The sequence below is a fragment of the Hemitrygon akajei genome, chromosome 14, assembly GCF_048418815.1.
Source record: "Hemitrygon akajei chromosome 14, sHemAka1.3, whole genome shotgun sequence".
Classification (NCBI taxonomy): Eukaryota; Metazoa; Chordata; class Chondrichthyes; order Myliobatiformes; family Dasyatidae; genus Hemitrygon; species Hemitrygon akajei.
The window spans coordinates 21,465,674-21,492,174 of record NC_133137.1 but is presented as its reverse complement, the minus strand read 5'-3'; the positions used below and the strand labels follow the sequence as shown (position 1 = coordinate 21,492,174).

Below are 26,501 nucleotides of genomic sequence, written 5' to 3'. Positions count from 1 at the left end.
AGAAACAAACAAAATAGCTGCTGAATGTTTTGCCAGTATATTTATTTTAGATTTCCAGCATCTGCATTAATTTAAAAATTTTTATTCAACTGACACTACCATCACTTGTGTCATTCAATCCCCAAGCAAAAGAAATTTAAAATTCAAAACAATGATTTCATATTTCAAAGATTGTCCTGTTGGCAGCGCCGTCGGGACCGGTTCCTAAACTGCAATTTGATTGGTTGCCCCTGCACTGGGTGTTGCGTTTGTTCATTGAGAAGCTGGTCTTCGTTCGTACGCTGGGAAAATGGTGAGTTTATGGAGCTCGGGAGCCGTTTGTTTTCCTTTTGTCTGGTTGTCTTGATAACAACAACGCGTTGGATCTTTCAACGTGCCTAATGTTCGAGCAATGGGTTTAAAAGGTCCAGGGGCGGTGGTTGGTGTCTAGGGCCTGCAAGTGAGTTTGGGGCAGTCACATGATGCCTGTCAGCTGGAGTGGACGAGCCTCTGCTCGGGGGTAGGGGCTGTACAGGCAAGTGGCGGTGGTACCATCCAGCAGCAACAGCCCAGCTGCCTCCCCTTCTTCTTGTGTTGTATGAATGATCTGTGCAATAGTCAGTCCCTGGTCATGCGATTTTTAATAAAAGACTATATGTCTTCGGTGTTCAGGAATATCCATTAAAGTATGACCAATTTAAAATGTTTAATTGTTTTATTTTGTTTACCGTTTCAGCGAAACATATTATTGACCTAACTCCAGAATGACTTAAAACTGGGGTTACCAACCTGGGGTCCATGGACCCTTTGCTTAATGGTGTTGGTCCTTGGTGTAAAAAAGGTTAAGGCTTAAAGCCTTGCAGAATATGCCTTTTTATGCTGCAGGAAGTAAAATGAAGCGTCATTGTAGACCTCTTGACCCCCTCCATAATGCTTTGGAGGAAGTAAGCCTTCCTGTCTGCTTAAAGTTAATTGCCAAACAATTGAAAGTTATGCACGTGTAAACAGCTGTTACAAGGTCAGGAGAATTTAATTTACACCCCATATGTAAAGTATTATTGGTTTCATGTAGACAATACTGTAGTTACCTTGTTAATAGTTGCTGTTGATGATTGAAACCTATTGAATGGTGAAAGGACTTGATAGAGTGAATGTGGAGAGAATGTTTCATATGGTGGGAGAGTCTAAGACCAGAGGACATAGCAGAATAGAGGGGTATCCTTTTAGAACGGGGATGAGGAGGGATTTGTCTAGCCAGAGAGTGGTAAATCTATGGAATTCATTGCTACAGGCAACTGTGGAGGCAAAGTCTGTATGTATATTTAAGACAGAGGTTGATAGATTTGATTGGTCAGAGCATGAAGGGATACGGGAAGAAGGCATGAGATTGGGGCTGAGGGGAAAATTGGATCAGCCATGATGAAATGGTGGAACAGATTTGATAGGCCAAATGGCCTAATTCTGCTCTTGTGTCTTATGGGCTTATTATCAGCAATGTTTACTTCATTATTTTTAAAAATCTTTTACATAGTGGTATTTAAATATGAATTTGTTAAATTGCAATTTTTTTATTTTGGGAATAATTAATGTTATAAAATTGAACTTAATATCCTTATGTACATAAATATTTCTACCACGTTTTCCAATACCAGTCAAGGAAGGTGCATCCATTAACCATCAGATGTTTTTGGTGTGATTAGTGTCATTTCTGGTGTTAGATTGTGGACCCATCAGAGCTATATCTCAAATAATGTTAATTAATCAGTCAATATTGGGATTTAGTAAAGTGACTACTTGTAGGGGCAGTTTTACTGAATAATCATGCAGATATTCTTTTGGATTTTATATATGTTGTGTTTTAGAGGTTTTTTAATTATCTTGAAATGGAAGTTAGGATCATATTCAAAATTGGCAGTTCGATCTTGGTCTAGCATCTAAAATGAAGATATTGAGTGAACTTGGTGAACTCTTATTTTTATTCTTTTGGACCACATCCAAGATGATTTGCCGTTAATCGTAAGCCATCATGCATTTACTTTCTTGAAAGTTAACGTGATAATTGATTTTAGAAGGATGGCAGTAATCTTTCAGCCTGTCCAGCTCCACTAATTGTCATTAGGGATTATGCGTTTCAGACTATGGACATGTTACCTTTGTGGGTAGTTAAATGTCCAGAGAGGTCCATATCGATGCAAAAACATTCTTAGCATTTGACGCACTTTTGTACGCCCTGGAAAGGAATGTTCTCAATCCACAGACAAAGTTGAAACTGCTCACTGTACAAAAAGATGCTTTGTTTATTAGGCAGTCCTGCATTTTCAGTTGTGAAAATTGGATAATGCTTGTCCTATTAAGAAGCAACCAATTTCAATTATGCTGTTTGTCAAATCAAGATTCTTGGTGTTGAAATTCTTCAGCCTGACTTGGCAACTTTAAATGCTGTCACTGTAAGTTCATGGGGTGCAGTTATCTGATGAAGAAAATGTTTGACACGTACACGTAACCCTGTAAAAGTATCAGCAACAATAAAACACACCTGGAGTCTGGTTTTGCTGTTAACAAAACACTACTTTATTAGTAACTACGTCATATAGTAACTTAAACCAGGTAAATCAAGAGTTAACGGTGTTATGCATATTTAGGTGTAAATAAAGTTCCCTAACTTATTCAAACTTGGGTGGCAAGAGTTACAGTCTTGGTATGGTATGTAAGAAAAGTTCAGTTCAAATGCACAGGTTAATTAGTGCGAGATGTTTGTAATCCAAAAGTGAATGTTGTGAGAAGGCAATTATGTCAATATTCCACAGATTCCACAACTGCAATACAAAATAACAATAGCGGTAGGTTTTATCTCCGAAGTTGTTCCACTCCACATGTGAAGTATCACCAACAGTGATCTTCAATGAATATCCTTTCAAACACAAGTGGTACTACACCCGAATTCAGCTATGGAACATCTCAAAGTGGTGGCCACAGGATACTCAAATGGAATCCACTTATGGATTATAACCAACAGTAGCTTATCACAAAGGGGACCATCTTCAAGGGGACCTTCACCCAGGCAAGGGCCGACACACCAGTAGATTCCACAAGGTTACCCCAAACACACAACGTGATAGCCACTTATCCAGTTCCACGACATACAAAATAACTCCAACAGTGATTTGCCACAGGGGTGCCTTTCTTCAGTGAACTACCACACCCAGACAAAGGGTAAACACACACGTGGTATTCACAAAGATTTTCCCCTCACCAGAGAACCCACTCCTGTGGATTAACTAAGTAACAATCATACTTTCGTATTTGATTGGAAACAAACTCACCCTCATGGGCTACTTGGAGAGAGTCATTTAACAATACTCTGGATCGATCTCAACTCACCCCTTTTGGGCTACTGAAAGTTTAAACCAGCGACTGTCACACTGGTGTTTTCCATTGACCGAATCCATCTTGGCTCTAACTGTGTGTGTCTGTGTGTCCTTGTACAACCTATCCTCGTTATATGTGGTGAATACATTCCTCGCAGTTGACACATAATGTGAATAATTATTTAAATGGAGAAAATAGGGATGCGTTCCAGAGGGCTTCCTAAATATGTTTTAACTGTAAGTTATTCACATTTTCATACCAATACGATGCAAAAGCAGTACCACAATGCAACATTTGTATTATATTTCATCAATTTAAGGTAATATTCAATGTAATAAATCATAGAAAGTTAACATACTGGGGTGTACAGTACTCACCAACAGTGGCAGGTGTGTTTGCTCCGGGAGGTGAGTGGTTGTTGTGGTGTCGGGCAGCTTTACATGGATAAGGTGGATGGTTGTGGTCGTCAGGATCATCAAGCACAGCAAGGTGTGAAGGAAGACTCACAGAACTCTTAGAACTGCCGGTAGCAGGAGATGACACCGGTTTGAAGAAAGTGGTGAGGGTTGTTTGCTTGGAAGCATTTTGTTTTTCAGCATAAATTTGCTTGTAGGGAAGAAGGGTTGACGGCAGGGAACGACTGAAATGCTGACTCCGTTCTAAACTTGGGTCTACATCCATTGCCATTTGTGCCAAGTGTTCTGACTTCCACCATTCCCTCACCGTTGGGAAACTGCCGGGATTTTCAAAATCGTCTGTTGCTTGCAGCATCTGAGAGATAGTTCGCCGTAAAAAAAAATGCCTTGAATGTGCATCACGCCTTGGTCGAGTGGCTGAATCAGCAATGTTGTGTTAGGCGGCAGGAAACGCACTGTTATGTTAGGATGAATGCTGTTGAAATGTTTAGGATGGGCTGGCACATTGTCAAGCAGCAAAAGAACTTTAAAGGCAAGATCCTGTTCCTGGCAGTAACATCCCAGAACTGTGTTACCTTCACTTGATGCTGCTCTGTTTATAATTTCCAACTTTTTTTCAAGTGTTAAGGCGGTTCTCTGTCGCTCGGCGGATGGCCCAGGACGTGACATCAGATGCTTAGGAGGCATAGTTAAATATTTCAAGCACAAAATCATTGCACCGTAGGTAAAAACTCAAAAGTTTAAGAGCGCAAGATTGCATATCCACACCTTGCCAAAACCAATGTGAGACTGGTGGGAGTGAGATTGTGAGGCGCGCGCACCTGACTTGTATTGGCGGGAAAGTGGTGCTCCTTGCATAACTGAATCGGCATTGTCTGAAGACGCATATAATGAGGATAGGGTGTATATTCAAAACAAGCTGCAGGGAAACCATAACATTGATTGACCATCAAATAACCCCATGTCTGTCTCTCTGGAGCAGCTCAAACAGTGTCCAAAAGTCAGTCTCATTCTCCCAGTGTTTCAAAGTGACACTTCAGAAAATATGAACCCTCGGGGTACATAACATGTTAAAAGTCTTTTACGGTATGCTGAAACTGGAAAGTGAATTTTGTGGACCTGGAAAAGAGTGAATGGCTTAAATGCTACTTTAGACTGTTAACTGCATATCCATGAGTTGATCAAATAAATGTCATACAAAATCCATGAGGAAAATCCTGAGCCTGATGCTGATGTGAAATATAAACAACTAAAAGTTTTAGCTTCAAAAATTGACTTCCTAACCTAGCGTATCCAGGATCTAAGTATTTCTCCAAGCATGGTTTTGTTAGCCACGAACTGATTATTGAGAGTGAACTCTTTCTACTGTTACCCTTGAATTCAAGGTGATGAGAAAGACTTGATATTGATCATTGCCAAGAACAGCCTTGTAAGCACTGTGATTTATTCATTTGTGGCAGGATTTTGATTTTGAATTACATCGTGAAGCAATATATTATGCTCATTATAGTTATCTTACTATTAAAACCTTACAATAAAACCATAATGTTTGAAGAGGTGTTTAGACAGACACATGAACAGGCAGGGATTGGATGGATACAGGCAACATGCACGCCGTTGTGCAATTTAAGTTGGCATCATAGACATCGTGGGCCACAGGGCCTTCTGTAATGTACTGACCTGTTCTATTTATTCCTGTTAATATGCATGTGTAGAAGAGTTTATAAAAACTTCTTGTTTTCCATTTTTCCTACAGTTGGTGCTGGTATTGGGAGACCTTCATATTCCTCACCGCTGTAATACTTTACCAGCCAAGTTCAAGAAGTTGTTGGTACCTGGTAAGATCCAGCACATTTTGTGCACAGGAAATCTTTGCACCAAAGAGAGCTATGATTATCTTAAAACACTGGCTGGAGATGTCCACATTGTCAGGGGAGACTTTGATGAGGTAAGGGATACTCTAAATATCATATTTTTTGGCTGCTATAGAAATTCATCATCTCTGAACAATCAATGGGAAAGAATAATAGCACCATATTTGTAAATCAATTATTTTCATGCCCCCAGTCTCCCTTCAAACCGTGATTCTTTGTTGGTACATCATTGAACTTTTTCTTTTCTCAGTAGTTTGTAGAATAGGTATTTGACCACAGGAATTATGACAGTATATCCTTCACCCTTAAGAGTAAAGATCTTAGCATTTCTGCATGTTTATCCGTGGTGTTACAAAGATCAGCTCACTTAGACATACAGTACTGTGATAAAAGCCTTAAGCACATACATACGTAATGATCAGTAAACCAATTGTTTGAAATCAAATGACCTTTCCTGGTGTTTCAGGGCTGAGTGCGCCTGCACCTGCACCACCCCCCACCCTGGCACTCCTTCTCTGCCACCTGTCCCACACCTGCAGTACTCCACCCTCACCATTCCTTTGCTCCCATGAGATTTACCAACTTTTTTTTCCCCCCTCTAAGTTTATTCTCAAAATGTTTTCAGTTTTACCTCTCCCAATTGTATGGATAAGATGTCCCACTATTAGGAACACTCCATTCTGTTTATGACCATGCTGACATGATCAATGGTTGTTTGCTTTGAATTTATAACAATAGAAAACCTTATTACATAATATTGTAGTATCTACACATAGATTTAAATATAATGCCAGAAAGTTATAGGATTAATTGGCATACATGCTATGCCAGAAATAAGATTGATGCATTTAAGCTTAAATATTTTACTGGTAAAAATAAAACTGCAAAGCATTTCACTAGTTGTGGAAAATATTTTTCATTTTGTTCTTTCAGAAGTTGGTATTGGAAATAATTAAAAATTACAACTCCTGTATCAATCCATCATTTTCACATACAAAAATTCCTATTTCTTCCCAATCTGAATTTAGGTTTCTGTGTATTTAGTCTACTTCACTCTTCCTGTTTAGTGAGTAAAGAACCTTGCTAACTTTTGCATTGCAGAGTTGCAATATTTAACCTTTGAGTTGTGTGTGCTAGATCAGAAACTGGATTACAGCAAATTGCTACTCTACACAGCCATTGGAAACTTGGGACAACCAACACGTCTGACTATCATGCAGATCAGATGTGTTACCTATCAAGGCTAATTTTCATTATTGCTTCTTCTTTGCCTGATATCAAATAGAACATTGCAAACTCCCAGTTTTCTCTACCAACTACTAGTTTTCCTGTGAAAGGCTAGAATATCCAAACTGTAGGCAATTTATATTTTAATTGACATTCATGCACTCAGACAGAATAGGTATGTAATGAACAATTCTCATTTTTAATTAATTTCCTTCTTGTGTAATACGATATACTATTTCCTGAAAATATTGCTTCACCTTGCAAAATTGTAGCAAATTGTTTCATTGGTGTGTGACACGATGAGCAAACTTGTAGAATCTGTACTTAAAATATCATTCAAATGTTAGTTTTCTAATTGCACACTGATCCTGTTGGGATTAAAGATTTTCAAATCAACACGGTACCAACTTTTTTTAATATCAGGTGGATGGTGCAAATGCATGGAATACCCTTTTTTGCTGCTAGATATTATTCCTGCAAAATATCCAAATTATAAATAGAGGCTGTTAACAATAAGATCAGTATATGAGACAGTTACATTTATCAAGTACATAACTCATCTCATTGTCACGAAAAGATCTGCAGTATTATGTGTTGGTTATCAGTTGATTTCAACAATTACGATAGGAATCTGTGCGGGAAAGCCTTTAAAATGAAAAGGCCGTTGCACTGAGTTAGTTTTACTCTCTCAACCTCGGAAACCCTATTCTGGTGGTACGAGCTATCGACACAACTGGAGACTTCTCTGTTTGCAGTGGATGGCCATGATGTCTTCAGTATCTCGCACGCCCTTCGCTCTCCATGGAGCACTGCAGAACTGCCTTCCTAGCTGTTGGATCTCACTGTTGATCTCATCTGCCCAGTCCACTGAAACTGAATTCACATACTAGGATAGGCGTATTCTGACCGTCTCACCAGCATTTGAGGCAAACGGATTACCCCACCTAGTTTAGTCTGTCTGTCGAAGCAGTGTATGAGGGTGTGGCCACTGTCACATACAAATAGTCACTTGGAGCAACAGGTGGGAGTTGAGTGTCCAGTGAGGACCAAGCGTGAGTGAGCTGTCCCAAGGAGGACACGACAATCCCTTTCACCAGAGAGGCTACCCCTTCCTGGACACTCCATAGAGTATTATAACTTACCAATTTAAAAACAGTTTTAGGGGCATGTTAAAATTGTTTCATATTATTTTTCTTTGACCTCTCTGTTGACTATGCACAATCAGCTGGCTAAAGAAAATAATGAGGTTGTAAAAGAACTGGGCATTTTTTCCACGCACTTTGCCTAATAAGCATAAAGCAGATAGCAGTGAATGATAGATAGATAGATACTTTATTCATCCCCATGGGGAAATTCAACTTGTTTTCCAATGTCCCATACACTTGTTGTAGCAAAACTAATTACATACAATACTTAACTCAGTAAAAAAATATGATATGCATCTAAATCACTATCTCAAAAAGCATTAATAATAGCTTTTAAAAAGTTCTTAAGTCCTGGCGGTTGAATTGTAAAGCCTAACGGCATTGGGGAGTATTGACCTCTTCATCCTGTCTGAGGAGCATTGCATCGATAGTAACCTGTCGCTGAAACTGCTTCTCTGTCTCTGGATGGTGCTATGTAGAGGATGTTCAGAGTTTTCCATAATTGACCGTAGCCTACTCAGCGCCCTTCGCTCAGCTACCGATGTTAAACTCTCCAGTACTTTGCCCACGACAGAGCCCGCCTTCCTTACCAGCTTATTAAGACGTGAGGCGTCCCTCTTCTTAAATGCTTCCTCCCCAACACGCCACCACAAAGAAGAGGGCGCTCTCCACAACTGACCTATAGAACATCTTCAGCATCTCACTACAGACATTGAATGACGCCAACCTTCTAAGGAAGTACAGTCGACTCTGTGCCTTCCTGCACAAGGCATCTGTGTTGGCAGTCCAGTCTAGCTTCTCGTCTAACTGTACTCCCAGATATTTGTAGGTCTTAACCTGCTCCACACATTCTCCATTAATGATCACTGGCTCCATATGAGGCCTAGATCTCCTAAAGTCCACCACCATCTCCTTGGTCTTGGTGATATTGAGACACAGGTAGTTTGAGTTGCACCATATCACAAAGTCCTGTATCAGTTTCCTATACTCCTCCTCCTGTCCATTCCTGACACACCCCACTATGGCCGTGTCATCAGCGAACTTCTGCACATGGCAGGACTCCGAGTTATATTGGAAGTCTGATGTGTACAAGGTGAACAGGACCGGAGAGAGTACGGTTCCCTGCGGCGCTCCTGTCAAAACATGTCAAAACAGTACGTGCATATTTGAGTTTGCAATTTTTCTCAGTAAGTTTGTGTTCATATCCAGAGGAGAATGAGGAAGAATAAATCATCTCTTTTTTTTCTATCCTTTGTATCATTTTCTTTGGCTAGTCCTCCATCATAATAATTAAGTGAGATGAACTGGATTATGACATTGTGTGTATTGGCATTCATCTTTTCACATTTAAGAATGATTGTCAGGTAAACACTGTTGTGTTCATTTCAGAATTTGAATTATCCAGAGCAGAAGGTGGTAACAGTGGGGCAGTTCAAAATTGGATTGATCCATGGTCACCAGGTGATTCCCTGGGGAGACATGACTAGTCTGGCTCTACTGCAACGGCAGCTAGATGTAGATATCCTCATATCTGGACACACGCACAAGTTTGAGGCCTTTGAACAAGAGAGCAAGTTCTATATCAATCCAGGTTCAGCCACAGGTGCCGGTAATGCACTGGAAGGGTAAGTACTTTGGATATGGAGTAAAATAAATGACATGAAAATAATTTAATTTGTATCTCATTAATTTTCTGCCATAATACTTCTAGTTACTGCTGTGAAAATTTTAAATTAACTCGTTGAGTTTATTCTGGGAGGGGTTGGGGTGTTAAGATTATCAATTCCCCATATAAAGGAAGAATCTTGCCCTTGGCTACATTTGAGAGAAAAATGGTATGATAGTTCCAGGTACCCCATCCACAAAGAAGCAGTCACCATTCTAGCTTGCAGTTTAATATTGCCAGGTACAATTTAGTCAAACATGAATACCATTCATATACTGTAGATTTGCATTCTTCTGTGTCATTTGACTTTCTAATGTCTGGATTATTGAAGCTTTAATTCAAACAACCTATGTTGACATTGCTCAGTTAGCACACCTTTTGAATTAGTCATGAATTTTAAGTCCCAAGTTTACCAATGGATTTGCAAATCCTCTGATTCAAGTGGACATCCAAAAGTATCATGAAAATTCAAAAAAGATGGCAGAAACTTGGAATTAAAAACAGAAAATATGGATGAGGTAGCATGTGGGAGATGAAACAGAACGGATCTGAGACACCTCATCTAAAACATCTAAAGAGAAAGCTGCTGGTTTTCAGTTGCAGAGAAGGAGGATATGGGAATGGGTAGAAGAAAGGAAATATTTCATACAATGACACTAAATGTGTTAATTTGGTAGTTGCAGCAAGCCAAATGATATTAATAAAGGAAATCTGAGTCAAAAATTAGAAAAGCCTGTTTGGCAGAAATGGCTATTGCTGCTACAACAGAATGAGTTATCTAGGTCTTCATCACTTTCACTGAACTGTGAGAGGACAGGCCTTGCACTCAGTTTTCCAAATTCACTGAAAGCACCAGCCTAAAATCAGGCTGACAACACTGGTATTGAGGCTTTTGCTATACTCAGGCAACTACGTTGGGCAGCCATGTTATCACATTCAAAAATGTACAGTCTATTCTGAGCTCTGTTAGGGAAAGATTGCCAAGTAGACAAAAAAAAAGATTTGTGGCAGTAGTCAAAAGTTTCCTTGAAGAAATGCAACAAATGGACAGGATTTGAAAAAAGCGACAGAAAATTGTAAAAATACTCAGCTCCATCATGGGTACCAGCCTCCATAGTATCCAAGACATCTTCAGGGAGTGGTGCCTCAGAAAGATGGTGTCCATCACCCAGGATGTGCTCTCTTCTCATTGTTACCGTCAGGAAGGAGGTATAGAAGCCTGAAGGTACACAGTTAGTGATTCAGGAACAGCTTCCCCTCTGTGATCCGATTCCTAAATGGACATTGAACCCTTGAACATTATCTCACTTTTTTATATATTATTTGTTTTTATACTTTTTAATTTAACTATTTAATATACATATATACTTACTGTAATTGATCTACTTATTTTCTCATGTATTGCATTGTACTGCTGCGGCTAAATATTTTGATTCCTCCTCGGGAATCTGGCCCATTTTGTGCTTGAAATGCAAAAACGTGTGGGATAGATTTGACTACCAGCAGTCCATATACCAGGAGATCAGAGGACTGTGGAAGGAGCAAATTGCCACACTACATGCTTGTCTGCACTCATTAGTCACGAAAAGCTTGTGGGACATTGCAGCTGTGTTTAATTAGTTTTGGCATTTCAAAGGTGTTTATCTGTGGAATTTTCCAAGATGAAATAATGTACAATATTGACATGGATCCCATTTCATTAGTGAAGTGAACCTAATAAAATGAAGGTAATAAAATTGCCATTTAAAACCAATTATGAAACATTGGAAATTTCCTTTATCTTACATTCTGTTCCTTGAAAATGTAGGTGGATTAGTGTATTCATTCAAAATTCAGGAATTCTACAGATAAAATGAAATATCAATGGGCATAGTCAAGAATGCAATTTGGTCTGTTCATTTGATAACTAACTCAAAGACAACTTCAGTCTTGTGTTTCATATAGTTTAATGAGGTACTGTAGCGGTGTGCTACACGCAGCGCTGCAATAACGACACGGAGTTGGTGAGCTGCAGTTACAAAAGGGGTTTATTCAAACTTCGCGGCCTCGCTTTAAAACCTTCCTGATCCCGCCCTCCCCAGGCGGGAATGCTGTAGGGGGCGCGTATTCACAGTCCTGTCCCGCACGTGGGCTTTTCCCCTTGCTGGTGAAGCAGGCTTGGCGCCCTCTTTGGGACCTGCTTCAATGCCGGCGCGCACCGCTTTGTGAGCCGATTCAAGTGCGCTGGGAAGTGGGTCGCCACATAACCCCCCCCCCAGAACCGGCGATACACCCCCCCCCCCCCCCCAATGTCCACAGTCTGGGTCGGACTCTGTTTGGGAGGTCTGCCTCTGCGCCGCGGTGCCTGAATCTCGACCGGCTGCGCCAAGTCCACATGGGCTGGTTTGAGTTGGTCCACCGTGAAAACCTCCTCTTTCCCCCCAATGTCCAGCACGAATGTGGACCCGTTGTTTCTGATCACCGTAAACGGCCCCTCGTAGGGCTGCTGTAGCGGTGCCTGATGTCCGCCCCGTCGTACAAAAACAAACTTACAGTTTTGCAGTTCTTTGGGTACGCAGGTCGGGTTCTGCCCATGCTGTGAAGTGGGTATGGGGGCCAGGTTACCGAGCCTCTTGCATAGTCTGCCCAGGACTGCTGTGGGTTCTTCCTCTTGCCCCCTTGGGGCTGGTATGAACTCTCCTGGGACGACCAGGGGTGCGCCGTACACCAACACAGCCGACGAGATGTGCAGATCCTCTTTGGGCGCCGTGCGGATTCCGAGCAGGACCCAGGAAAGCTCATCCACCCAGTTAGGCCCTTTGAGGCGGGCCATGAGAGCTGACTTCAGGTGACGGTGGAAACACTCCACTAGTCCGTTCGACTGTGGGTGGTAGGCAGTTGTGTGGTGCAGCTGTGTCCCCAAAAGGCTGGCCGTAGCTGACCACAGGCTGGAGGTGAACTGGGCGCCTCTGTCGGAGGTAATGTGGGCCGGTACACCAAAGCGGGACACCCAGGTGGCAATCAGTGCCTGGGCGCAAGATTCGGAGGTGGTGTCAGTGAGCGGGACTGCCTCTGGCCATCTTGTGAACCGGTCCACGATAGCCAGGAGGTGCCGCTCCTCGCGACATTGGCAGGGGGCCCACAATATCCATATGAATGTGGTCGAAATGCCGGCGGGTGGGGTGGAACTGCTGCAGCAGAGCTTTGGTGTGCCGCTGCACCTTGGCTGTTTGGCAGTGCATGCACGTTCTGGCCCATTCACTGACCTGCTTGCGGAGTCCGTGCCAAACAAACCTGTTGGCTACCATCCGGACGGTTGTCCTGATGGAGGAGTGCACTAAGTTGTGAATGGAGTTGAAAACGCGCCGCTGCCAGGCTGCCAGAACGATGGGGCGGGGTTGGCCGGTAGTGACGTCACAGAGTAGGGTCCTCTCACCTGGGCCTACGGGGAGGTCCTGGAGCTGCAAACCGGAGACTGCAGTCCTGTAACTAGGGATCTCCTCATCTGCCTGCTGCGGCTCCGCTAGTGCTTCATAGTCTACCCACGGGACAGGGCTTGGATGTTAGGGCGGGAGAGGGTGTCCGCCACAACATTGTTCTTTCCCGAGACATGCCGGACATCCGTCGTGTATTCGGAGATGTAGGACAGATGTTGCTGCTGGCGGGACGACCAGGGGTCGGATGCTTTCGTAAACGCAAAGGTAAGCGGTTTGTGGTCCGTGAACGCGGTGAAGGGCCTACCTTCTAAGAAGTACCTGAAATGCCCGATTGCCAAGTATAGCACCAACAGTTCCTGGTCGAAAGCACTGTATTTGAGCTTGGGTGGTCGTAGGTGTTTGCTGAAAAACGCCAGGGGTTGCCAGCGACCCTCGATGAGTTGTTCCAGCACTCCACCGACTGCCGTGTTGGATGTGTCCACTGTGAGGGCAGTAGGGACGTCCATTCTGGGGTGCACTAGCATCGTGGCGTTTGCCAAGGCTGCTTTGGTTTTAATGAAAGCGGTGGCGGACTCCTAGTCCCAGGTAATGTCCTTGCCCTTACCCAACATCAGGACGAACAGGGGGCGCATGATTCGGGCAGCTGAAGGGAGGAAGCGATGGTAGAAATTCACCATATCCACAAATTCCTGAAGGCCTTTGATTGTGTTGGGTCGGGGGAAATGGCGGACTGCATCTACCTTGGCGGGCAGAGGGGTTGCCCTGTCTTCAGTAATTCTGTGGCCCAGGAAGTCGATGGTGTCGAGCCCGAACTGGCATTTGGCCAGGTTGATTGTCAGGCCGTATTCACTCAGTCGGGCATAGAGTTGAAGGAGGTGGGATAGATGTTCCTGATGACTGCTGCTGGCTATGAGGATGTTGTCCAAATAGATGAAAGTGAAGTCCAGGTCGCGTCCCACCGCGTCCATTAACCGCTGAAACGTCTGTGCGGCATTCTTTAGGCCGAACAGCATGCGGAAGAACTCGAAAAGGCTGAAAGGGGTGATGAGTGCCGTTTTGGGGACATCGTCCGGATGCATCGGGATTTGATGGTATCCCCGGACGAGGTCTAGCTTGGAGAAGATCTGTGCGCCGTGCAGGTTTGCTGCAAAGTCCTGAATTTGCGGCACAGGGTAGCGGTCCGGTGTTGTAGCCTTGTTCAGCCTGCGGTAGTTGCCGCATGGTCTCCAGCCCCCCTGTTGCTTTGGGCACCATGTGCAGGGGGGAGGCCCATGGGCTGTCGGACCGCCGTATGATCCCCAATTCCTCCATCCTCTTGAACTCCTCCTTCGCCAGTTGGAGCTTGTCCGGGGGAAGCCTTCGAGCACAGGCGTGGAGGGGTGGTCCTTGTGTCAGGATGTGGTGCTGTACGCCATGTCTGGGCACAGCTGCCGTGAACTGCGGTGCCAGAACCGATGGGAAATCCACCAGGACTCTGGTGAAGTCGTTGTCGGACGGCGTGATGGAGTCTAGGTGTGGGGCCGGCAACTAGGCTTCACCCAGGGAGAACGTTTGAAAGGTCTCGGCGTGGACCAGTCTCTTCCTGGGCAGGTCGGCCAGTGTGAAGTCCCACGTGAACCGGCTGGAGCTGAACTGTAGCCGCACCGTACGGGTGCCGTAGGTCCTTACTGTGCTGCCGTTCGCAGCCCTCGGGGTGGGACCCGGTTCTCTGTTGCAGGTGTCATAACTAGTTGGAGGTAAGACACTGATCTCGGCTCCGGTGTCGACCAAAAAGCGGCGTCCCGACTGCTTGTCCCAGACATACAGGAGGCTATCCCGATGGCCAGCCGCCGTAGCCATCAGCGGTGGCTGGCCCTGGCGTTTCCCGGGAACTTGCAGGGCGGGCTACAGCGGCAGGCTTCTGCGCCCCACCGCTGGTGGTAAAAACACCATTGTTCGTTGGTCTCCTCACCCCTGCCTCTGGGGTTAGCGGGCTGTGTGGCTGGGCCTGGTCTGGTTTTCTGCTGGGAGCGTGGCCTGGTGATGCCCCAGGTGCCCCAGTGGATGCCCCACTCACCTTCTTGGCGTTCCACAGCACGTCCGCCCAGGCTGCCGCCTTCTGGGGGTCACTGAAATCCGTGTCGGTCAGCAGCAGGCATATGTCCTCGGGCAGCTGCTCCAGGAATGCCTGCTCAAACATGAGGTAGGGCTTGTGTCCTCCAGCCAGGGAAAGCATCTCATTCATCAAAGCCGACGGTGGCCTGTCCCCCAAACCATCCAGGTGCAGTAAGCGGTCAGCTCGCTCGCGCCGTGAGAGTCCGAAAGTCCTTGTGAGCAAGGCTTTGAATTCTGTGTATTTGCCATCCGCTGGGGCGATTGTATGAACTCCTCAACCTGGGCGCTGTCTCCTGGTCGAGGGAGCTCACCACGTAGTAGTAACGTGTGGCATCCGAGGTTATCTGCCGAATGTGGAATTGGGCTTCTGCTTGCTGGAACCATAGGTGAGGTCGCAGCATCCAGAAGCTTGGCAGTTTTAACGAAACTGCATGAACAGATGCGGCGTCGTTCATTTCCAGTCCAAATATTGTTTGGGCCGTCGGGGTCACCAGATGTAGCGGTGTGCTACACGCAGTGCTGAAATAACGACACGGAGTCGGTGAGCTGCAGTTACAAAAGAGGTTTATTCAAACTTCGCAGCCTTCCTGATCCCGCCCTCCCCGGGCGGGAATGCTGTAGGGGGCGCGTATTCACAGTCCTGTCCCGCGCGCAAGCTTTTCCCCTTGCTGGTGAAGCAGGCTTGGCGCCCTCTTTGGGTCCGGCCTCAATGCCGGCGCGCACCGCTTTGTGAGCCGGTTCGAGTGCGCTGGGAAGTGGGTTGTCACAGTACCAAGTTAGATAGTTAATATTTTCTTAGTATTCATTTGTTCATAGTGGCCTTGGTGATGTTGAACAGAATATTCATTTCCAGTTTTCACTGAGATTTGATGCAAAAAACAAGTAAAGCAATTTTGCATTTAACTTACATGCTGTCCATAGTTGAAAAATGGTGGTTCATTTGTATAGAGACTAACTAATTTGTTTTCTTTTCCAGAAATATCATCCCTTCATTCGTACTAATGGACATTCAGGCATCCACAGTAGTCACTTATGTTTACCAGCTGATTTCTGATGATGTAAAAGTAGAACGGATTGAATACAAGAAGTCCTAATTTTTTGTCAGCTGTTTTTTATATGTATAATTTCACTCCTTTTCCCTTTCAATTTTATTTCCCTTTTCAACCTTGATCAAATTAATTGTATTATGTATGTGAATTGTATGTTTAATTTCCACTAAAACTAGTTGTTAACTATTCCAGCAATATGAAAGGAACTTTATTGAACAAACTGATATAAAGATAGGTTAGATCCTTGATGGAAAAAGGTGCCACATTCTTGAATTAAAGGGTTTTCAATCCTGTAAATATTTCCTTTCAAAAATGGTGTAGTTTATCATGTAATTAATATGCATGACATTCTCAGCCATTGTTTTTTTTTTGTTTCTGCTTTTTGAAGCCCTACTGGTCCATATAAAATGCTTGTCTACCATTCCACAAATAAATGTAATCTCAAGCTCTTAATATTGATTCTGTTTTCTTAATGAAAATTTATCCAGTTACATTTGTTTACTCTTGTGTATTTGTTTATTCTTGACAAAATTGTTTTCTTAGCACTTTGAAATACAAGTATTCCAAAATATCCTAGTTACTGATTTTTGATTTCAAATACAGTACACTAAAGAATGACAACTTTTGAATTTGTTGACTGAGCTTGGTATTGCTCTTCTGATACTTTTATTGTAATGGTTATTATTAAAGATTTTTGGGAATTGGGGAACTTGTTGACTCGAGTACAAATGAGTACAGTGAACAGCTTCAAAAGACATCACTCAAGGAAAAAATGTGAACGCTACAATTTCTTTAGTCTACTCTTACAATATTTGAGATTCTGGTAAGGCAAAGGGAGGTGGTGTGTGTTTTATTATCAATTCTTGTTGGTGATCCAATGTGGCAATTGTGTCAAACTCATGTTCCCCCAACTTGGAACACATATCGATCAAATATAGACCATTCTATTTGCTTTGAGGGTTTTTCTTTGTGCTCGTGACCACAGTTTATATACCACCAGCAGTCAACTACAAGCAAGTAGCTACCACACTGCATACAAGAACCTGCCAAACACCAATGCATTTCAAATTATAGTCAGGAGACTTCAACCGGGCCCTGTTTGAAGGAAACCCTGCCCATTTATCACCAGCATGTAGACTTAGCACCAGAGGTCCTATCACAGTAGACCACTGCTACACTAAGGTAAGGTTTGCCTATCATTCCTTGCATAGACCACATTTTGGTAACTCAAATCACTTCCCTGACCTCCTCCTACCTGCATACAGACAGAACCTAAAAATCAAAGTTCCAGAGATTAGGACAACTAAGAGGTGGTCATGGGAGGCTGAGGAACAATTACAGGATTGCCTTGAGTCTTCGGACTGGGTCGTGTTCAAGCATTCATCAGAGGATCTGAATGACTACACCAGGGTTGCAACAGACTCAGCTGTAGAAGAGTGTGACCCAAAAAATCATTCACCGTCTTTCCCAGTCAGAAGCTCTGGATGAAACATGAGATCCGAAATTTGCCGAGGGCCAAATCAGAGGCAAGTCAGGAGATCAAGAATGCTGCAAGAGGTGCAACTATGATCTCCAGAAAGCGATCTCACAGGTGAAGTGGAAATTCCAGACCAAACTGGAATCAATGAGGGAAGCTTGACAGCTATAGCAGGGTTTGAATGCTATAACCTCCTACAAAGTTAAATCAAGCATCTTGGGGGACAGCAGGGCTTCGCTTCCAGATGAGCTCAAAACCTTCTATGGTCTCAGTATCTGAAGCTGACTTGCGGGCTTGCTTCAGGAGGGTGAATCCAAGGAAAGCATCCAGACCTGAAGGGGTAACTGGCTGAGCACCTGACCAACTGGCTTGGTGTATTCACTGATTATCTTTAACCTCTTGCTTCAGCAGTGTGTAGTACCCCATAAAATGCTGGAGGAACTTGGCAGGTCAGGCAGTATCTATGGAAAAGAGTATACAGTCAACATTTCAGGCCAAGTCCCTTCATCAGGACCACTTTATCGTGTTAATGTGTACCTGCTTCAATCATACCAGTGCCCAAGAAGAGAATGGTAATCTGCTTCAATGACTATCGTCCATTTGCAATTACATCCACAGTAATTAAATGTCTTGAGTAGCTGTTGATGAAACATATCCACTCCTGCCTGAGAGGTGACTTGGATCCACTCCAATTTGTCTACTAGAGCAACAGGTCCACAGCAAATGGCATCTCATTGACTCTTCACACAACTCTAGAACATCCGGACAGCAAAGATGTGTACATCAGGATGTTCAATCAATCACAGCTCAACATTGAATACCATTATCCCCTGAAAACTAATCAATAACTCCCAAGACTTGGGTTTCAATACCTCTTGTGCAATTGGATCCAGGATTTCCTCACTTGCAGACACCAGTCAGTTCAGATTGGCAAAAACATCTCCATGATCTCCATCAGCACAGGTGCACCACAAGGTTGTGTGCTTAGCCCTCTGCTCTACTTGGTTTACACCCATGAGTGTGTGGCTAAGCACAGCTCCAACACCATTTTCAAGTTTGCTGCTGTGGATCGTATCAAAGGTGGTGATGAATCAGCATACAGGAATGAGATTGAAAATTTGGCTAAGAGGTGTCATTACAACAACTTCTCATTCAATGTCAACAAGACCAAGGAACTGATAGTAGACCTCAGGAGAGTGAAACCAGAGGTCCACAAGCCATTCCTCATTGGAGGTTCAGAGGTGGAGAGGGTCAGTAACATTAAATTCTCAAGTGTTACTATTTCAGAAGACCTGTCCTGGACCCAGCATGTAAATATAATTGCAAAGAAAGCACAACAGCGCCTCTACTTCCTGATGAGTCTGCAGAGACTCAGCATGATATTAAAAACTTTGACAAACTTCTATAGATGTGTAGTGGAGAGTGTATCGACTGGCTGTTTCACAGACTGGTATGGAACACCAATACCTTTGAACAAAAAATCCTACAAAAAGTAGTGGATTCGGCCCAGTCTATCAAGGGTAAGGCCCTCCCAGCCATTAAGAACATTTACATGAAATGCTGTTGTAAGAAAGCAGCATCCATCATCAAAGCTCCCACCACCTAGACCATGCTCTTTTCTCACTGCTACCATTACATAGAAGGTACAAGAGTCACAGGAGTCGTACCACCAGGTACTACCCCTCAGCCATCAGGATCTTGAACAAAAGAGGATAACTACACTCACCTGACTATTGAGATGTTCCCACAACCAATGATCTCACTTTAAGGACTCTTTATATTGCTATTTATTGATATATTATTTATATAAATATTTATATTTATGTTGTCTTTTGTACTTGATCTTTCACTGAATCTTGTTATAGTTACTGTTTTATAGATTTGCTGAGGATGCCCGCAGGAAAAAATCTCAGGGTTGTATGTGGTGACATATATGTACTCTGAAAATAAAATTTACTTTGAACTTTGATTTGAAATCAAAATCCACTGACTAGGACAGATTGGAATATTTGTGTTCAAACATTTTAACCTTAAGACACAGGAAGACCAGAGGCAGCCTGTCCTGGGGTTACAGGTCTTTCTGTCTGGAGGGAGTGGATGGTTGGGTGGGAAAGGGGTTATTTTTCTGTTGAACATTATAGGTGTGCTATGTTGACTCTAGAACATGTGTGACACTTGTAGGCTGCCCCAAGGACATCCTTGGGTTGGGTGTTTCTGAGCCGAAAAGGATGGATGCTATATTGTAGAGGCTGTCAAGAAGCTGCAGACCGCCTTGAGCTTCATGCCTGCTGGGGACAAAATTATTAGTAGAAAGCACTGTGAGAGGATCTGATGACAAAATATCTTGAAAATCAGTATGTCTTTTACACTATGATCATTTAAAATCTATATTTGAGCATTCAAAATGCTAGGCTTGAGTTTGTGTATTTGAATAAACTTGCTGCCTCTGTTGATTAAACATCTTGATTGCTTATTGCTCTGTGACAATTTTAGTAGTTACATTCAGGGTATTTCTTAACTAACTTCTCTTTTATTATCACTCACAATCTGAGCTGTAACTCATCAGTGGGCCAAAATAGGAAAAATAATCTTTTGGGGCAGTAAAATCTTCCAAATTTAATATGCTATGAAAAGTTCAAGTTCAATAACAATTAGAATTAAAACAAGGCAAAGTACTCCAAAATGCATCACAAGAAATTAATCCAATTCTGAGAGTAGTTTACATCTTGAATGCGCTTCAAGTCCTTTTCTTTTGGTACATTTGGAATTGTATTTTCATGCTGATCAGAAGCTGGATGAAGACCCAAGATCACCAATGTTCACTTTCTGTGAAGATTTTTTTTTTGTAAATTTATTTGTTCTTGAACCACATGAATGATCATGATCAGCAACTGTCCATCTTAAACACTCAAAGAAAATAGATTTTGAAACTGCTTATGAAAATGAACTAATAACACAGATTAGACCTGAGAATAGAGAAGCTTAATGTACAAGTCTTAAATATACAAAGTGCTATTGAAATGCATACTGTGTGTGAAATCAATGTCAATTGCAGACAGCCCTTTTTGGTTTAAGACATGGATTTAACAATTCAATCAAGAAGTAGCTCATCTGTTTATGAATGTTGCTGGGTTTCTATTGGAAGTACTTCAAATGGCTCCAAATCTATACATAACAGACATTTCTGACCTATACTTAGGTCTACATTTGGTTGGAAAAGTAACCAGAAACTTGGAATTCGCTTATGGTCAGCAGTGTACAGTCTTAAATATCCCCAGTCAACTTCTTTACAAACTCATGTTCTGCTACTAATATGTAGAAGTCACTTCTCTTTCAAGAGCTCTGAGGTTATGCTTTGGGAACTCAATTTTCTTTGTATTTCAATCTTTGATTCATGGAATATTTATTCAAACATGAAATGGAGAACCTGGTGATTTGCTTCATCTTCTGTTGTATCAACATTAAATTGGGCACTAATGCTAAGGAAATACTACAGTTTAAAATTTTCCCGTAGATACATGCATTTCAAACTGCATGTAATAAAAATATAACATTTTGTCCAGTTTAAAGGAATACATTTATTACAAGAACTAAACTTTCAGTCTGTGAACTTGATAAAATGGTGATTGGCAATGATACCAACCAGGACCAATGAAGAACAAATCTGTTAAATAATCTTAATTTCCTACTTTTGTTTCCTAATCAATAATCATCCAGCTGATAACTGAAGGCTTCCCACATTAATGTGTAATTTTTGCCACACAAACCTTCAGGCTCATGAACTGTTAGCTACCAACTTTTGCAGGAAATTTTGTGGGAAGTGAGAATTTCTCTTAAGTACTGTCAATCATTACAATTGAGAATATCCTAGATGTTAATTCTGGTTTTAAAGTGTTTCAATATCAGTTGAATATTTTGCTAGGGACTGAGAAAATGACCCATTTTTAACTACTTTTAGAAAATTAATCCAAGGTCAGTTCAGTAGCCTTCGTCTTCCCCCACCCCTCCACTTCAAATTAAAAGTACTGTATTAATATACTTCCATGTATCAGCAGGTAGCCATTTTTTTCTGTTTTGTACTGGTAAGGAAGCAATAACTAAGGCATATTTGTATGCTGATTTTTAAAAACTTGGGATGAAATAACAACTTGGATTAATTTCTGACTAATGTTAGTTTGTAGAGCAGTGGATACAATTTCTGTAAAGACTATTTTTAGAACATTACTACACTGGTTTAAGGAATAATTTTATTATAGGAGCTTCATTATCTTCAGGAGAAAAGAGATACCTGACTTCAAGAAGATGCCCTATTTTACCAGCCTCATGATATGTTAAGAAAATATTAGCACTGTTATTTGTGTGTGTGTGTGTGTGTGCGTGTGCGCATGCATGTTGATTTGTCAGCCATTTGGACAGGTTGCCACATACACTGAAGCAAATTACTTCACTGTATGTGGGCAGATTTGAGGGAATTTTCTGCTTCTGTCTAGCATGCATCACCTATTGAGGCAGTGCTGCCATTTTGGACTGTTTTTTTTACCTTTTCACATAACTGCATTTGCACTGTGATTATTTACATATTCAAATTTCATTTGGACCTGATCTTAGTTGCTTTAACCATGGCTGAAGCTCCAAAATACAACCTATAACTTTGAAACAATGCAACTTCTTCTTTTCTGTTACACCGTATCTTGTGTATCTCTGAAAAAGCAAAATGCTCTATCCTTTATAGGTATGATCTGTGATGACAGTACCAGAAACACATAGAACTTCATCACACTGAAAGATGCCCTTGCGTTCGTGTAATGTGTTGTGCAGCAATCCACTCATTTTAAAGAGTTTGGTCTTCCTATCTCAATAAATTAGAATCTTGACAAAATCTAGTGTCTATTATGCTTTTGTAACCTGAGATCAAGACATCAACTCAGCACAAAACTTGAGGCACCTCTGCCCTCCTGTGAGATTTTGATTCTTGGATTAGCAAATACGGCACTATAAAATTAACTACCGCTGTAAAATGCTCCAAATTCAGTGGGAGAACCTGCATCGAGCCGTGATTTGCATTGTTGGCTTGATTGGATAAGCCATGTTGCCCATCTAAAACCAGACTCACAAAACAGGCACATTGTTCCGTTTGCTGTCACAGGAAGTGATTACCAAGAATCAATTCAAAATCACCTCACTAGGAAAAAAATTGCCCACAGACTCCTGGAAACTCCAGGAGAAAGAAAGTACAGGATGTTACTGAGAATGTCTGCCATACACAGAGAAGCCAATATAAACAGTGAAAGAAGGGAACTCTCTCAGGAAACTACCACCTATCTACTGGAGCACCTGTTGTCTCAGGTGTTGTAAAATGAGTGGCTCTCATCGGCCACGAACATCATGTCTGAATCCAACTGGAATAGAAGCAAGTTCTGTCAATCTGAGGGACCACCTTAATATCTTAACATTACATGTGCAATCTAATCTTACAACCTACAGACACATTTTCAAGGACACTTTACAACTCTAAGTATTTTTTATTTGCAGTTTGTCTTCTTTTGCACTTTGGTTCTTTGTCAGTCTTTGTTTATGTAGTTTTTCATGAAATCCTATTGTATTCTTTTTCCATGTAAGTGCCTGCAAGAAAATAAATCTCAGGGTAGTATAAGGTAGCATATGTACTTCAATAACAAATTTACTTAGAATTTTGTACTTTCCTCTTTACTTGCTGATTAAATATGCATAACAATTTGTAGGTTCTTTTAAATATAACATTTCCTGATTTTTCATGACCTCTTGTTTTTTCACAATATAGACCACAAGACATAGGAGCAGAATTAGGCCATTTGGCCCATCAAATCTGCTGCCATTTAATCATGGATGATTAATTATCCCTCTCAACCACATTCTCCTGCCTTCTCCACGTAACCTTTGAAATCCTTACCAACCAAGACACAATTAACCTCTGTTTTAAATATACTCAAAGACTTGGCCTACACAGTTGTCTATGACAATGAATTCCACAGATTCACCACCCTCTAGCCAAAGTAATTCCTCATCTCTGTTCTAAATGGATGTCTCTATATTCTGAGGCTGTACCCTCTGGTACTAGACTCCCCCACTTTAGGTAACTAAACTATCTATGTCCACTCTATCCAAGCCTTTCAATATTCAATACCTTTCAATAAGAACCCACCCCCACCATTCTTCTAAATGACATCAAGTACAGGGTCAGAGCCATCAAATAATCCTTTTGTTCCTGGAATTTTTCTTGTGATTCTCCTCTGAACCCTCTCCAATGCCAGCAAATCCTTTCTTAGACAAGGGGCCCAAAATTACTCACAATATACCAAGTGCGATCTGACCATTGCCTTAAAAGCTTCAGCATAACATCCTTGCTTTTATATTCTCATTCTCTTGGCACGAAGGCTCACATTGCATCTACCTTCCTTACCACCGACTGAATGTGCAAGTTAACCTTTAGGGAATCCTGCAGGAGGACTCTCAAGTCCCTTTGCACCTCTGAGGTCTGAATGTTCTCCCAGTTTTGAAAATAGTCTGCACCTTTATTCCTTTACCAAATACTTCCTTCCTTTACATTCCATCTGCCACTTCTTTGCCCATTCTCTTAATCTGTCCTTTTGCAAACTCCCTTCTCCCTCAACACTAACTGCCCCTCCACCTAACTTCAGAAACTCACTAAATCACAATTTCTCTGCTTGGACTTCATTTGAGTAAGAATCATATTGTTTTAAAGTAGTTTGCCTTAGGAGGAACAGTGATGCTGTAACAGGGCAACTGTCCTAATTAGTATCCTTAGCAATAATGGTACTGTTAAATTTTTCTCAGCTGGATTAGTAGAACCTCACGTTAATTCTATGACAAAGATCCAGCAGGATATGCAGTATACTTAGAAAAGTTCATTAACAGGTAGGTCAGAACAAGAGATCCTGAAATAAATAGTCCCTAATTCTGGTTATGTGTGGCACATAGCCAAGTGGTTAAGGTGTTGGACTAGTAATCTGAAGGTGGTGAGTTCAAGCCCCAGCCAAGGCAGTGTGTGTGTCTTTGAGCAAAGCACTTAACCACACATTGCTCCAGTCCACTCAGCTGAAAATGGGTACTGGCAAAATACTGGGGGGGGTTAACCTCATGATAGACTGGCATCCTATCCGGGGGGGGGGGGGGGAGAGAGTCTCGTACTCTCAGTCGCTTCACGCCACGGAAACCGGCATAAGCACCGGCCCGATACAGACTTTAACTTTAATTCTGATTACAAAGTTTTTTAATTACACATCTGTAACTAATTGATAGGCAGAATAGGTATGTTTTGTTCTATAAAGAGTTGACATGGATTCCAAATGCCAATCCTACTCACAACTGCTTCAATCCCCACCAATCAGATAGATTACAAGATCAATTGAACAACTAGCAATGTAATGCATGTGAGGATGTTACATGCGAACCTCAACTTGGTGATATTCTGCCTTTCAATCAGTGGACAGTGTTAAAATTGAGATCCAGAACATCAGACGAAGAGTTGGGATATTTAAAACCAGTAGTTCTTAATTGTCCACTGGTTCTATGCTGTAGTTTTCATTAAGATTCAAGACAAACATGAAATTAATGTAAACTATACAGACCTCTGACTGCTACCTCCCAGCATAGGGAGAGAAACTGGTTTTCCGGGTTGCAAGGGTGGTGACCCTTTCACTGAGCTCTGAGCTGTAGACGACTTGCTGCTATTTTGCCTCCATGTTTCTTTTTGGGATTGCTTTTTGATATAATTAGAGTATTTCTGAGATTGATGTGAGGTTATGTACCCTGAGATAAGAAAACATAATCAAATTAGTTGAGTACAAGTTAAAAAAACCCGGTGCCATTGTAGCATAGCTGGCTGGTGGTATAGAGGCATCACCACCGGACTTCAAGGCAAGTTGTCCCGGGTTCGAATCCAACCAGCTCCTTGCATGCCTCAGAGTTCAATCCTGACATCCTCTGTATGTCCTCCCTGTGGAATGAGTGGATTTTCTCCAGGTGCTCTGGTTTCCTCCCACAGTCCAAAGACCTACTCGTGAGGAGGTTAATTGGTCTTCGGTTAGGGTTAAAAGGCCGGCTGCCGGCCTATTCCGCACTCTATCTCAATAAATAAAACTAAAATAAAATAAAATGGAATTAAAATGCATTCATTGCTTCTCCGCTCCTAAGCTGCAAAAAAACACTTTAAAAACTCTCCCAAAATTTTTACGATTAACTAAGACTGCATGCAATTTCAAGATTAAGATCAAGCACGGTAAAGCAATCAGCTTAATGGTCAACAATGTTAACATATCAAAGAAAATTAATTTACCCATCTGTGCAACTAACACAAGTTCGTGAACCTTGGTCTCTGCCCCTTACTAACGGGAATCTTTCTTGCTTCTCATGTTTCAGCTTTCTTCTTTTCCAGTTGCACAAACATCAAGCTAAGTGTATACTTAGACAACAGGGTACAAAAAACCCCCCCTCAAATTAGTTGGTTTAAATTTTGATATAAAACACAGGAAATGCCTCTTAATTGTCATATGTTCATTACTTACCAAGCTTTGTGCGGCACTGCAGCATATTTAAGTATTGCTTCTCCATCAGCCTACGCATATGATCTGTGCTGTAGATGTTAGCAATACTAAATAGATATCGCTTCTGCCCTGTTTTCAAGCTCGGGTGCTGGAATATAAACAACAATATGCTAAAGGGACTCATAACTCCTTTTCAGAGTATCTGTCCATTCTTATTAGAGTGAACACAAATTAAACCAGTTGCAG

General features: G+C 42.1%; 2 protein-coding genes across 4 annotated transcripts in view; one reads left to right on the top strand and one right to left on the bottom strand.

Moving 5' to 3' along the window:
• The first annotated feature begins 221 nt into the window (after positions 1-221).
• On the top strand, positions 222-16,688 carry vps29 (VPS29 retromer complex component). Its single transcript, XM_073065638.1, has 4 exons — positions 222-292; positions 5,521-5,712; positions 9,400-9,635; positions 16,163-16,688. Exons 1-4 carry the CDS (start codon positions 290-292, stop codon positions 16,278-16,280), a joined length of 549 nt encoding a protein of 182 aa, XP_072921739.1. The 5' UTR covers positions 222-289; the 3' UTR covers positions 16,281-16,688.
• Positions 16,689-20,302: 3,614 nt separating this feature from the next.
• The window catches only part of LOC140738389 (protein FAM216A), a 28,331-nt gene continuing 22,132 nt past the window's right edge, over positions 20,303-26,501 (bottom strand). For all 3 annotated transcript variants that reach the window (XM_073065625.1, XM_073065626.1, XM_073065627.1), the window contains 3 exons: positions 26,277-26,403; positions 25,341-25,521; positions 20,303-23,334 (listed from right to left, as the gene is read on the bottom strand). In XM_073065625.1, coding sequence (XP_072921726.1) covers positions 23,307-23,334; positions 25,341-25,521; positions 26,277-26,403 — 336 coding nt within the window. In that variant the 3' untranslated portion in view covers positions 20,303-23,306. The remainder of the gene's footprint in view (positions 23,335-25,340; positions 25,522-26,276; positions 26,404-26,501) is intronic.

What these genes read in the sequence shown, in the direction of transcription:
- vps29 (XM_073065638.1), top strand. An exon ending in TCAGGGGAGACTTTGATGAG is followed by an intron (nt 5,713 to 9,399) that starts GTAAGGGATACT and finishes TGTTCATTTCAG; the next exon opens with AATTTGAATTATCCAGAGCA. An exon ending in GCCGGTAATGCACTGGAAGG is followed by an intron (nt 9,636 to 16,162) that starts GTAAGTACTTTG and finishes TTTCTTTTCCAG; the next exon opens with AAATATCATCCCTTCATTCG.